This window comes from Montipora foliosa, chromosome 10 (genome assembly GCF_036669935.1).
Source record: "Montipora foliosa isolate CH-2021 chromosome 10, ASM3666993v2, whole genome shotgun sequence".
Classification (NCBI taxonomy): Eukaryota; Metazoa; Cnidaria; class Anthozoa; order Scleractinia; family Acroporidae; genus Montipora; species Montipora foliosa.
This window is the reverse complement of record NC_090878.1, coordinates 28,580,644-28,593,143: the sequence shown is the minus strand read 5'-3', so window position 1 is coordinate 28,593,143 and position 12,500 is coordinate 28,580,644. Positions and strand designations below refer to the sequence as shown.

The following is a 12,500-nucleotide window of genomic DNA, read 5'->3' as shown; positions in this document are numbered from 1 at the left end:
AAAAGGTCGTTTTTGCTCAGAATTATCTTGTTTGTGGTGTAACGATACTTTTATCAGTAAGGGAATTCCACATTACCATAATTTTTTGAGTTTTACATGTAACCTCGTGATTAACTAAAGTTTCTCCTAAACACCCGAGAATAATGTGAGATAGCCCCTATAACCCATTGACCCCTGTCCTAGTGCATTTGCAGTGTGAATGGCTTAAGGGCTAATGCTAAAAGGCGATAGATTTCTTACCTCCCAATGGTAACAGGTTATTGATTTGCTTTTATCAAGACAGTGGCTCAATTATTACATTGATACTGCCAAATTTCCATGCTTCAATCACCCACCCACACAGTGCCAGAGTTACATGTAGTTTAAAAGTTACAATGTAACTCTGTTAGCCATTTAAGGTAAAGTGTGTTGGATATTGTTGTCTGTTGGTTGTCTAAGCTGAATTTGGATTCAGGCTACCACCTGAAAATCCTGGGCCATGGTAAACTTCTGGGCTTTGCTGCCCTCAAAGAGTGAGAAACCTTGTATTAATGAACTTTTATCAATGACTTTTCCAGGATGGAAGCTACGTTTCACTTTGGGCCCAACGTTACAACCTTACAGTGTTCGCTTATTTTGCAACCATCCACCTGATGGTAAAAAGTCATTTGACAGAAGGAAGTATTATGAGTTGTCGTGGTCATGTCCACTGGGAAAGCAGTGTGATGATGCAGATAGACTTGCCGATCTAACAACATGTTTAGCTGGATCATTTCATTTCTATATTACTTACAAAGATGAAGGAGAGAAAGAGTAAGTATGCATATATACTGTTTTGGCAGTCAAAATACATACCCCCTTTATGGGTATATTGTAACTATGTATATTGAGCAACAGCTCCAGTTTTTGTAGATGTAAACTGACTGATATGAGTGTTTAGTCACATTCATTTAACCAAATTGAAATAGCATTATATTGGAAATTATGCACTTAGCTATCAAGTTAGTTCAAAGGTATTCCACCATAACAATCTACAGTACAGGAAACAATATCTTGGAAGAAGCATATTAAGAGCCTGAATGGCCAGGGGCAACCAGTTTTGCTTTACTTACAAATTGAAGACTTCAAGAGATATCAGTAAATCCGTTCACTGATCAGCGGAGGATTTTAACCCAACACAATCACACACAAATCCATCACCTAAACCCCTGGGTGTGCAACCTCCTCCTAAGGGGAGTGGGGTTGGTGCAGCACCAGACGTAGAGCAATGCTGCTTTCCACCAAAGTGGCCTGAGGGTTCAGTCCCAGATTTAGCGTCATTGTACCGTCATTGTAAATGTATGTACGTAGGTTGAGTTTGTTGGTTCTCTACTGTGCTCTGATAGATTTTTCCTCCTGGCTCTCCAGTTTTATCGTCTTATAAAAAAACCAGTGGGTGATTTGAGCCTTAATTTTGTGGAAATTTGATTGGCTTTACAATTTCCCCAATTAGTAGAGCACTTTGTACCCAGCCAAATAATTATTATCATCATCATCATCATCATCATCATTTTTGGTAGTAGTAGTGGTATCAGTAGCGGTAGTGATAGTAGACTTAGGAACTTTTATTTTTACTTTGTCAGTGATACTGTATTTAAAGCTTGCACTTGGTCAGTTTATGTACAGAAAGTGACCTGCACTGTAACAGATAACAAGTATTAAACCAGATACGCATAAGAGATTTTACATCTTTGAGATACAGTAAGAAGGTGATCGACATTGCAATTGCAGTGTGACCTGTGATTGTAGACCTACAATGTATGACTTCCAATTCATGTGAACAGAGCTTGCCTGAAGGTGGCATGATGATGCCATTTAACTACCAGTGGTTTTTAAGTATTAACTTTGCCCTGTGAAGAAGCAAGAGTCCAAACAAAGCCCAAGAGTGAATACTTACGAACTGCAAAACCTAAGGAAACTAAGATCTGACAAGAAGTTGCTACCATTACCATCTTCTACCATCTCACTTTTACAATTTTTTTTACTTTTCCATTTTTTAATCTGATATTACAGAGAAAAGACTTCAACAAGTGGTTATTTCACTGTGGACCCAGTTCTTTATGTAAATAGTACAGAGACAATCCCTCTAGACTGTGTTAGCTTACAGACTGTACTGTCCAAAAGCCTTGGACCCCTCAGTGAGTGGTATGACCGACTGCGTGTAAGTACTAACAGCAGTAAGAATTTACAAGTAGAATGTTCCCTCTGTAATATGGCTTTAAAGCCCTCAGATATTAACAAAGATGTCTGACAAACAGCGCACATGCTTTATTGAACAAAACCTGAATACAGAAGAGAACTATGGGAAACCTAAACCTTACACACATGACACATGGCATTTAACACCTCAGTCTCAAATTCAAAACCTGTGGGTCCCAGGCTTTCTCCATCACAGGACACATCAATTATAGGCTCTTTTTTCTTTCAAGTTTCAAGTTTCAAGTTTACTTATTTACTACAAGTTTATTACAAGTATATTACAAAGTTTGGAATATGGAATATTTGAATCCTTTAGAAGGAATCTACAGACTTATTCACTGTAGGTTTTATTTTGTAATTTTTGCATAGGATATAAGTTTAACATACTTTGTCACTTCACTTATTAGTTTTAAGAACTGTGCTTTTCAAGTTGTTACTACGTGTAGTTGTGTTGTCACAAGTTGGACAGAGGGCATTACTAAACCATGAAACACCGAAACAGCAATGCACTGAAACACCAAAACACCATGTACATATACATGTATTACCCCACCATACATTGAATACTAACCGACAAAGGTTGGATTTGAGATTAAATATCATTGTCGCTTAGTATTCAATGTATGGTGGGGTCATAAATGGTGTTTTGATGTTTCGTTTCACTGTTTTGTGGTTTAGTAATGCCCTTAGACATAGTTACGTTCATGAAATACATACATGTAACTGAGACAGAGTGAATGTCACTTTCAGCAAAAAGATTTAGCGACCCTAAGTTTGGAGTCTGAGCACATCATGATCAAATCCAATTTCAGGTCTGAGTGTGTGCAGCAGGTTTGAAAGTTGAATTTTTTTCTAGCAAAATGTTTATATGCTCAGGGTGGAAGACTCATTTATGTAGTACTGTAATATAAGTATTGTTTATCTCAATATGTAGTTGTTGTATGGATAGAGCGGTTTTCAAATGAGTGCTATAAAACCAAAACCAAAGTAATTACTTTGGCCAATCAAAAAGGACGGAGACAATCCAGTAAACCAATCAAAACTCGAAGTATAATTACACGTAGTCGCCACAAAGCACGGGAAAATGTGCACGCGTGAGCTACAATTGGTTTTAGTTTCACTTCTGATTGGTTGAAAAAGTGGCGCGGGAACTTTGAACCTATCACTGAGTGAAGTAATGCAAAACCAAAGTAATTCGCTAATTACTTTCAACACTCAGTTGAAAACCACTCTATAGATATAATTGCTATTACATTGTACGCAATAAGTAATTGCAAGTAAAAATCAAATCAGGTTAGTAAAATTTATTTCATCCAAATGTATTAATAATTATTATTAGCAAAATCTAGGCCTTCATTTTGCTAAACAAAGGTCTTTTGTCATTATCTGAGTGTAAACAGCACTTCTGTTTGAAGCCAAATGGAAACCATGTAAGGGTATATTTCCAGGTACTTTAACTACATAGGAACAAAGACGGAATGTATTTGTTCATATTCACTTGGCTACTCTTTCCCCAGGAAAATTAATGAAACCCTGGGCTTGGATTAGTATCTAACTCATATTAATATTCATTAAGGGTTGTCTTTACATTAGAAAATTTTACGAAGGATGGAGGAATGCCAAATTCAATGTGATATTTTATACTTACAGCTGTAACTGCTTGGCCAATAAGTATAGGGTATTTTACATTATTTTGATTTTATGTACCAATATTATTACTGTATTTTTATTTTTATTTTCAGGTTACAAAAGAGACAGGCTATAACATGATTCATTTTACTCCGATACAACAATTAGGAAAATCCAATTCTTCGTATTCACTATCAGATCAGCTGAGTATTAATGCCGCACATCATTCACCTGGGGGGAAAAAAGCAACATTTGACGGAGTTAAGGTAATGATATAATACTAAAAACCTTTTTGCTTTGAATGGGTACTGGCAGTTCATTGGTAGGGAGTTTCCCTGCAGTGGACTTTGTATCCCGGCCATCCAGGGGGAGGGAATAGAAATGCTCTTAGTCTCCTATTATTTAATAATTGATTAATTCTAAGTAAGCTAGGATAAGAAGCGTCTTAATAGACCTTATTCATAAATGGAGGTCAATTTATACCCGTAATTCTTTTGTCAAAGTGCAAATTAGCTTACCAAGCCTTGATACCATACAGTGAATTGAAAATAATTCTTGCTCTAAAATGAGGCTTGGTCAAGGCTAATTTGCATGTGGACAAAATAATTATAAAATAAATTAAATGTGACCGCCATTTATGAATAAGGTCTATAGCCTACATGACCTATGAAAAAAGTAAATCAAAATAGATCAAAGAATGCAGGGCATGACAATGACCATCCTGCGAGCCAAGCCTCCTTTCATCTTTTTCTTTACTGAGGAGGAGAAAGAGAGACTCTGCCTGAATCACGTCAGCTTTTTGAAGCTGTGGCAGCCCGAACTTCTGGACTAGTCAATCTTGTTTTCTCTCATCAAACCAGTTTTTTCAGTTCGAGCATCCGTTTAGTGATAAAACCAATGGTTATAAATGAGCCTGCTGGCACCGTGAAAAACTAAGATGGTGGTGAGTTCTGGCATGTCAGGCTTGGGTTTGAGACTGTATCCTGGCAACATGTAGCGCATACCCGGTACTCAATAAAGATCTTACTCGATTCATGCAGTCTTTTTCGAGAACGCCAAAATCGAGCAAGCAAAAGAAAGGCCCTGCCAGCAGGGTGAACAATGACTTTCTTGCAAAAGAGGTGATTATTGGTCATTGTGGTGGTAAGTATAAGAAGATGTATGATCGTTTGTCCCACAGTGTAGTCACTTAGTTGTAGTTCGCGATGTTTTAACCCCTTGCTGCTGGTCTTCAGGCCATAAGGTCGACAGGTTATGTGCCACTAGATGTATCATGGTTATCGGCTTTGAGACGTGGATGCCAACCCTTATTGTTCCTTTATTAATTAAGTAATCTCCAGATAGACATCTCATTAAAAATTATTATTATTGATGCTTATATTGAGCATTTAACATTTAATACATGATGAAATGGACATCTTATTGTTGTTCCTGTTGAGTTAGTACATGTATTGATGTACGGATGATGTTTTTTTTTTCCATTCTCGTCAGAAACTCCTTGACAAGATCCGTACTGAGTGGAAGGTTATATCAGTGGTGGATATTGTCCTGAACCACACATGCAATCAGTCTCCATGGCTTTGGCAACATCCAGAATGTGCATACAACCTGGAAAACTCTCCTCATCTCAGGCCAGCATTTTTACTTGATCGTGCTCTATGGCACTTGTCTTGTCAAGTAGCTGATGGCTTGTGGGAAAGTGAAGGCTTGCCTGCCAAGGTCAACAATGAAGGTCACATTCAATGCTTTGGACATATCTTGCGGTGAGTCTTCAACAGGGGTAACTACATATTAGTGTGAAAGATTTAAAGTGGTACTATGACCAAAAAATCATTTCCTTTTTTTCTTCAGATTTTGAAAGCATGTTCGCTTAACACCTAACTGGCAAAATTTTGAGCTTTGAGTTTTATCCAAAGGCTGTTTATTTTGAGTGTAAGTTTTGGATTTCATGGTCCGCCATTACTCACGTTCAAAACTGGCCGATTGGACCTCAGAGGGTTGGATCTAGAGAAAATGACGTCATTTACTCACTGGCTTAAAATTTCAGCGTGTAAACGCAATTTATTATATATGCAAAACACGGGTTGAAAAGTCTGAAAGCCCGAAACTTCCATGCTGCATATTAATTAGGCCATGTACACACGCATTGCATTCTTAAACTAGTGAGTGTTTGACGTCATTTTCTCCTCGACCCAGCTCTCTCAAGATTTTAAAGTTAGTAATGGCGGACCAATAAATAAGAAAATTCCAGCTAAAATAAACAGGTGTCTTTTTAAAATCAGAACTTAGGTGAGTTAGTGTTTAGTTAGCATAGTTTTGAAGTCCAAAGGAAAAACAAAATTTTTTTTTGGTCGTAGTACCACTTTAAGGTAGTGGACAGCTAAGTTCATATCTAGAGGTCCCAAGGTTGTCCTTGTGATGTCTACCTCTTTTTTGACATCATGCATGCTCCCCTCAGCCTCTGATCTATGTCACTTTACTGCAGTATGAAATTTTCATAAAACAATATTATGAGGGAGGTGGTATGTGGGTGTTGCAAATTGGCTTAGATTGTTGTTAGCTTCATCAATTTATGGAATTCCTGGGGTTAAATACATCAAGTTACCATTAGCCCGCATAGCAAGCAGGAACGAAGAGTTCTGAAGAGGTTTTTCAACATTGTGGATGCATGTGTAAATATTGGGTGGAGGCTAACTTTAACTTTTCCAACAACCCCATATTTTGAAAAAAACTGTTTCCCCAAGACATGGGCTTCTGACTGGAGTGGAGCATCTTAGCTTTGTAATAGACTTGACGCATAGTTTGTTCAAAGCTTGTGTTATGTTACGCACAGGAACACGCCATGTTGTATCGCTAATCACATGTTTATTACTGATTAGCATAATTACATGTATTACATAATTATAATAGTAAATTACATGATATTTCCCTTTTTCCATAAACAAGCCAGGGTTTTAGCTACAATCAGCGACAAAATTAGTTGACACATTGTACTGTTTAAAGAGTTCTTTTTAAGTGTAAAATAACACAGTACTATAATTTGAATCATGCTCTAAATTATTGGTAAGACCCCCCCTCCCCCATTGAGTGTTGCCTGTTTGTACCTAAATATCCCGGGAATCATGCTACAGCATTGTTTGGGGGGGAAGGGGGTTAATTGGACTACCTACATGTAAGAAGGCTAAAACATAGAAGAAATGCAGCATAGGGGGTAGAAATGGTCAATGTGTCAACGATTTTGTCGTTGATTCTAGGTATAAACTGGAACAAGGGTCTTCAAGCAGAATTCATGAGCGTGTTTTTAAAAAAAACATTGTTGTAACAATAACCGAAATATTGAAGTTCAAAGCAGTTCCATGATGTCCATAATGAATTTCATGGGAATAAGAGACTTAATCAAGAGGGAACAAAGTTATTAAAGTGTGCTGGTGGTCTCACCACTTGACAGATCTGGTGGCCACCACTGTGTGTGTCCCTGCATCTTTGGCTGAACTGGTTGGTGATGGCCTTGGGCACATAGGAATACTGTATCGACTGTGAGGGGTACTGGTGCTTCTGTTGGTAGTGTTGGGGCTTCTGCAGTTGTTTGGAAGTGGCTGATGAGCTGCTAGTGGGGTACTTGATCAGCTGATGTTGTGGGTACTTCTGCTGATCTGGTGGATACTGGGCTGCTACTGGAGTTATGTTGAGAGTTACTGACGACCATAGAGGTATTACAGGATAAAGCTGACTTTGAATTAAGACAGCCCATTCTGGACACTTTTGGGAAGTACCTGTTAGGCTAACGTTGGTTCCATCTGTAACTTCTTCCATCTTGAGTTTTCACTACATAGGATCAAGGACTGTTGTGTTCAACTTGGTAACTAACTACTGCTAGGGTCCATGAGTTGCCATTTTTTAATCTTGTTGAAGCTTTGTTCCTGTTCTTGATCCCAATGCCATGCTACCTCTTTCTCAAGTAATGAACAAAGTGGTGCACTTGTACTAGCCAAATTTGGCAGGAACTTTCCTAAGTACTGGACAAAACCCAGGAAAGTTCTCAATTCCTTCACACAGTGTGGGGCTTTCATCTCTGCTAATCCTCAGCGCTATTAGATGTGCTACTTACAGAACTTCGCTTTGTCCAACTCTGCACTTCTTGCTATTCAACTTAAGGTTGTGGTGACGTGCTCTGTCTAGCACTCTTTGTAGTCATTTGTATGTCATCTACTATCAAACTTTCTCAACTAACCTTCCCAACAGTTTTGTCTAGGATTGTAGCTCCAGAGATCGGTTGAGCACCAGGTATGCCTTCCAGCATCTCTGACATCCATCTTTGAAAAACTTCCAGAGCTGATTTAAGTCCAAATGTGCAGAGTTTTGAACTTTCATCATCCAATTCCACATGTATCTGCCAAAATCCTGAAGGGCCATGTAAGACAAAGAAAACTGAGGCATCAGGCATATCTTTGACAATTTCCTCATTAGTTTTCATTGGGAAATGTTCATGTTGCATTGTTTGGTTTAAATCCTTTAGTTAGGATCGATGTATACTCTCACTTTCTTTGGTTTGACAACTGTAACCATCCTGTTTACCCAGGATGTCGCTTCTAGTTGTCTAACCACTACTCCTTCTCTCTCCATTCGATCATGTTCATCCTTGACTTTTCTTCTGAGGGCTACAGGTACTTTACAAGGTGGATAAATAACTGGTGTCACAGAGGTGTCAACTTTGATGGTATGTTTGCCAGCTAGGCATGTAAGTTCCTTAAAAGATGTCTGGATATTCATTCAATATATCAGGAAGGGTATCACACTCTTTAGTTTGATTTGGTACTTGAGGATATCCCAGTTGTGACTTATAATGTAAACTTGTTGTTCCATTTCACGTGGCCACATAGAAACTCAGTAAGTGTGTCTTGCCTTTGTATACACTCAACAGTTACTGTTACAGTAGTTTCTCCAAGCAGCTCAATGACATGACCAGAGTATGGCGTGAGTGTTAATGTAGTTGGAGTTACAGGTATCTGCATTTTCAGGCCAAGAGACTTGAAGAACTGCGACTTGCTTTCCATTGCTCTCTAAAGTCACTTGCCAGAACTTCTCTGGGCAGTACTGTATTTACATGTTCTACATAATTATCTAATGAACATGTCATCTTCATATTCACTTTCTGCAACTTGTTGTACATCTACCTTGTTATGGGCAGTTGATCATCATACATCATACACGAGCAAAATGCAAACACTTTCTGCACTGCTTTCCTTTAACAGGAAATTGGTTTCCATGGGTGTTATAGGTACTTTATCCACAATATTGACCCTTAGGTAGTGGCTGTTGAACGGTGGGACATGTAGATACCTCTTTCTTCTTTGATTATGACACTCTAACTGTATGTACTGTTGATATTTCGTCAGCTAATGTGCTCATGTGTGACTTAAAAAGAGTCACTGTTCAAGGATGTGTTGGGATCATGATCCAAGAGTTTTGGCGTAGTGTTTTTATCCTTGCTTAGTGACTTATCCTTTACTTGCTTTTAAAAATTAATGAGCTCACTTTAATTTTCTTTCTTGGATAATAACAAGTCTAATCATTGTTTGATTGCAGGAACAAAATTTTACCAGAACTTAGGCTTTGGGAATTTTTTTGCGTGAATGTTGAAAAAACAGTAGAACAGTTCCGTCTTGCTTTGTTGAAGGCGAAAAGACCACAGAGTACTGCATCCAAACCTGACAGTGCCCCACTGGAAGTTATTACAGCAGAATCATACCAACGCCTTTCAGCAACCATTGACATGGAAAAGGCTCTGAAAAAGTTCAACAGAGAGCGGTAAATACTGCATTTTTGGTACTTTTCCACAATTTTTAGATTTCACTCCACAGAAACATCAAAGATAGTCGTCTCTTTGTGATTTACATGTACTTGGGTTACCAGACCTTTGAGTGAATTAAAGGAAGTGGCTTTTGACAGCAGAAATGGTCAAGTCATAATAATGATCTTGAATGAGACTATTTCTAAAACAACTTTTTGGTCCTTGTGACATTTTCATGCATCTTTGCTGTGAAGCCTGTGCATTCAAATTTGGAACCATCAAATTAGATCAATCCAATATTAATTGTAACCACCACTGAGCGCCTATCTTCATGTTTAGGTCTGATGCGCTTGATGAAAAAGATAGACTTCATCGGTGTTGTGAAGCTCTCAGGGAGCACCTTCAAAGCCTCAATGAGGCAATAAAGAACAATGAAGTTGCTCATCACATAGATGCTGCAATAAACAATGTCCAAAATGGTGCCAGGTATGAACGTCTGGATGGTGATGGTCCCAAACATCCTAAAGTTACGAGAGACTTTCCTTTGGCAACATGGTAAGTACTAGTTGTTGTTTTTTGTTAACTTTGTAATTATGTTAACTAGAGCTAGAGTACTCTGAAAAAGCCGTATGAATCATGAGCAATTTTGCAAATGCAGCAAGGAAACCAACAAATCATTTCAGTGCAACAAGCAAGAAACACAAGACCTAAGGAACTACAAAAATTTATGCCACGAAAGCAACATGAAAACTACATGTAACAGTAACAACCCCAAAATGTGCGAAACTATCGAGGGCAGCTTCCATTCAACAATCATTGTAGCTTCTCTTGTTCTGAGAAAAATGTAAATTCTGGATATGAACTCTTTTTTTTTTTTTTTGCATTTCGCACACTTAATCTCTTCTGATCGAATGTTGTACGTCGTAGTCTGTGTTTGGTGTGAAGGTCTTTCTTACAAAGAGAAGAGGGCATCTACACAATATAAATGAACTCAACAAGCATTCTCAGAAAAGGTGTTGTGTGAGTGAAGACAAATGAGCTCAAAGTGAATAATCTCTGCAGCACTAGAGCAGTAGGAACTTTTAATAGTCCAGTTCAAGTGCATTGTGGGTACATTATTCAGGGAGGGCTATATAAGGGATTTAACAGTATGTCATAAAGAATAGTCATTCTATGCCAACACCTTGTTCAGCTGACGTTATTTGTAAATTTTTGTTGGTCATTTATCTTTCATGCATCTTTTCTCCTAATCCAACGTGTGTGAGCAAGTTCAAATCAGTGTAGCCTCATAGGCTTGTACTTGAAACTGGGATGTGTGAGCCCCTGCAAATCCTACATGTGTGTCACTTTACCTTTACCCTAAACCCATGTCCTCTGCAAATACTACCATGACTGCTAATTACAGTGTAGAAAATAATTCTGCATTCACAGGTTAATTTAAAGTATTTTGTTACCTACAGTCTGTGACAAAATTCGTTGGAACAGTACACAACTATACAGATCTGAAGCTTTCGCAGCTCACTCTCCCCTCACAATGTTGTTTTAACGCGAGTTTCTGAGCCCAATTGCCAAAACAACATTGTTGGAGGGCAAGAAATTGTAAAGTGTTTCAACAATTTTGTCCGGGACTGTATTTTTGAGGAATTTCAGTTATGAAAAGAATTGGCGGGAAATATGCTACATTTTAGGAGAAGGAAACCCTTGATTTATAGCGGCCTAGAGTGAGATGTTGCGCCATATTTGTGATAAATTCGACAAGAAATGCAAACATACATCATGTTCAGGTTTGTTTGAATTTGGTTGGTTGTTTCTCGTTCAAAAAAGAAAGCCTTTTCATAGAAGGTTGACTGTGGCTGAGCACGTTCTGCTTAGGAACGACCTTAACCAGGATGAATTTGCAGAGGCCGTTCGAGTTTTATTGCGTGAAGCAAAAAATCGTAATATCTTGGTAACTGGGGGTTGCTGGTTGCGGCAAAACACTTTATAACTCCTCTAAACTCTGTTTTCCAACCTTTTTGTAATCCTGGTACGACCACGATCGCTTTGGTTGATACTGTAAGTACTGACAGCGATGAAGTGATTCTCTCAAATGACATTCGTTGGTGTCCCTAAATTAACGCACGGCACGATTTTTCACTTCTTTTGGAAGGTCACAAAGTTCATTTACCTACACTCAAATAACGTTCCGCACGGGATTGACTTTTAACCCGATTCTCCAATATTTTGCACCAGCAAGGAAGAGTTCACCTTTGTTAGATGAGCGTTCGCTGGTCGAAAGTCTTTTCATTCATTTCATGCGGCACAAATTCCCGACAAAGAACAACAGTGTATTTCCCCATGCTCCCGTTTTATTCGGCCTTGATCTTCTTACAAAGTTAATTAGCGTGCATCTGTAATTCAACGAGTCACCAACGAGTCACCATTTTTAAGAAAGCTTTTTTGGTGAGAAATATGCACAATTGAACCACGACGATAAAACAGTCAGAAAGGGCAGTGAACACAGAAGGTGAATCGATTGTTTTGGACACTATAGTAGAGAAAATAGCCATTTTTGAGGCAAATGTGCATGGTGACGTTGTCAATGCACTGAGAAAAAGGATCCTGCTAAATTTAATTAATACAGTGGTGACTCGTGCACACTAACACAATGTCGTTGTTTTCTTCTCTTGTTGGTTTTGTCTAGCAAAATTCGACTTGAAAAATTGTTAAGCGATATCAAATTAGCCTACAATGGCGTTGTTATGAAAAAACAGTCAGTAGAAACCGTCTAATACAGTAACGTTTTCAAACTGCGTGTCACAATTTTGGTACAAAGTTGCTCACGCAATGAACTAAAGTAAACAAGCTTTTACATCACGTGTCA

The 12,500-nt window shown here is 38.3% G+C and overlaps 1 protein-coding gene across 1 annotated transcript in view; it reads left to right on the top strand.

Annotated features, from left to right (window-relative positions):
- Positions 1-12,500, top strand: part of LOC137973775 (glycogen debranching enzyme-like) — a 43,577-nt gene that overhangs the window by 1,347 nt on the left and 29,730 nt on the right. Inside the window, exons 2-7 of the mRNA XM_068820659.1 lie at positions 558-792; positions 2,032-2,179; positions 3,960-4,112; positions 5,338-5,609; positions 9,433-9,654; positions 9,977-10,192. Of these exons, the coding sequence (XP_068676760.1) occupies positions 558-792; positions 2,032-2,179; positions 3,960-4,112; positions 5,338-5,609; positions 9,433-9,654; positions 9,977-10,192 (1,246 nt within the window). The remainder of the gene's footprint in view (positions 1-557; positions 793-2,031; positions 2,180-3,959; positions 4,113-5,337; positions 5,610-9,432; positions 9,655-9,976; positions 10,193-12,500) is intronic.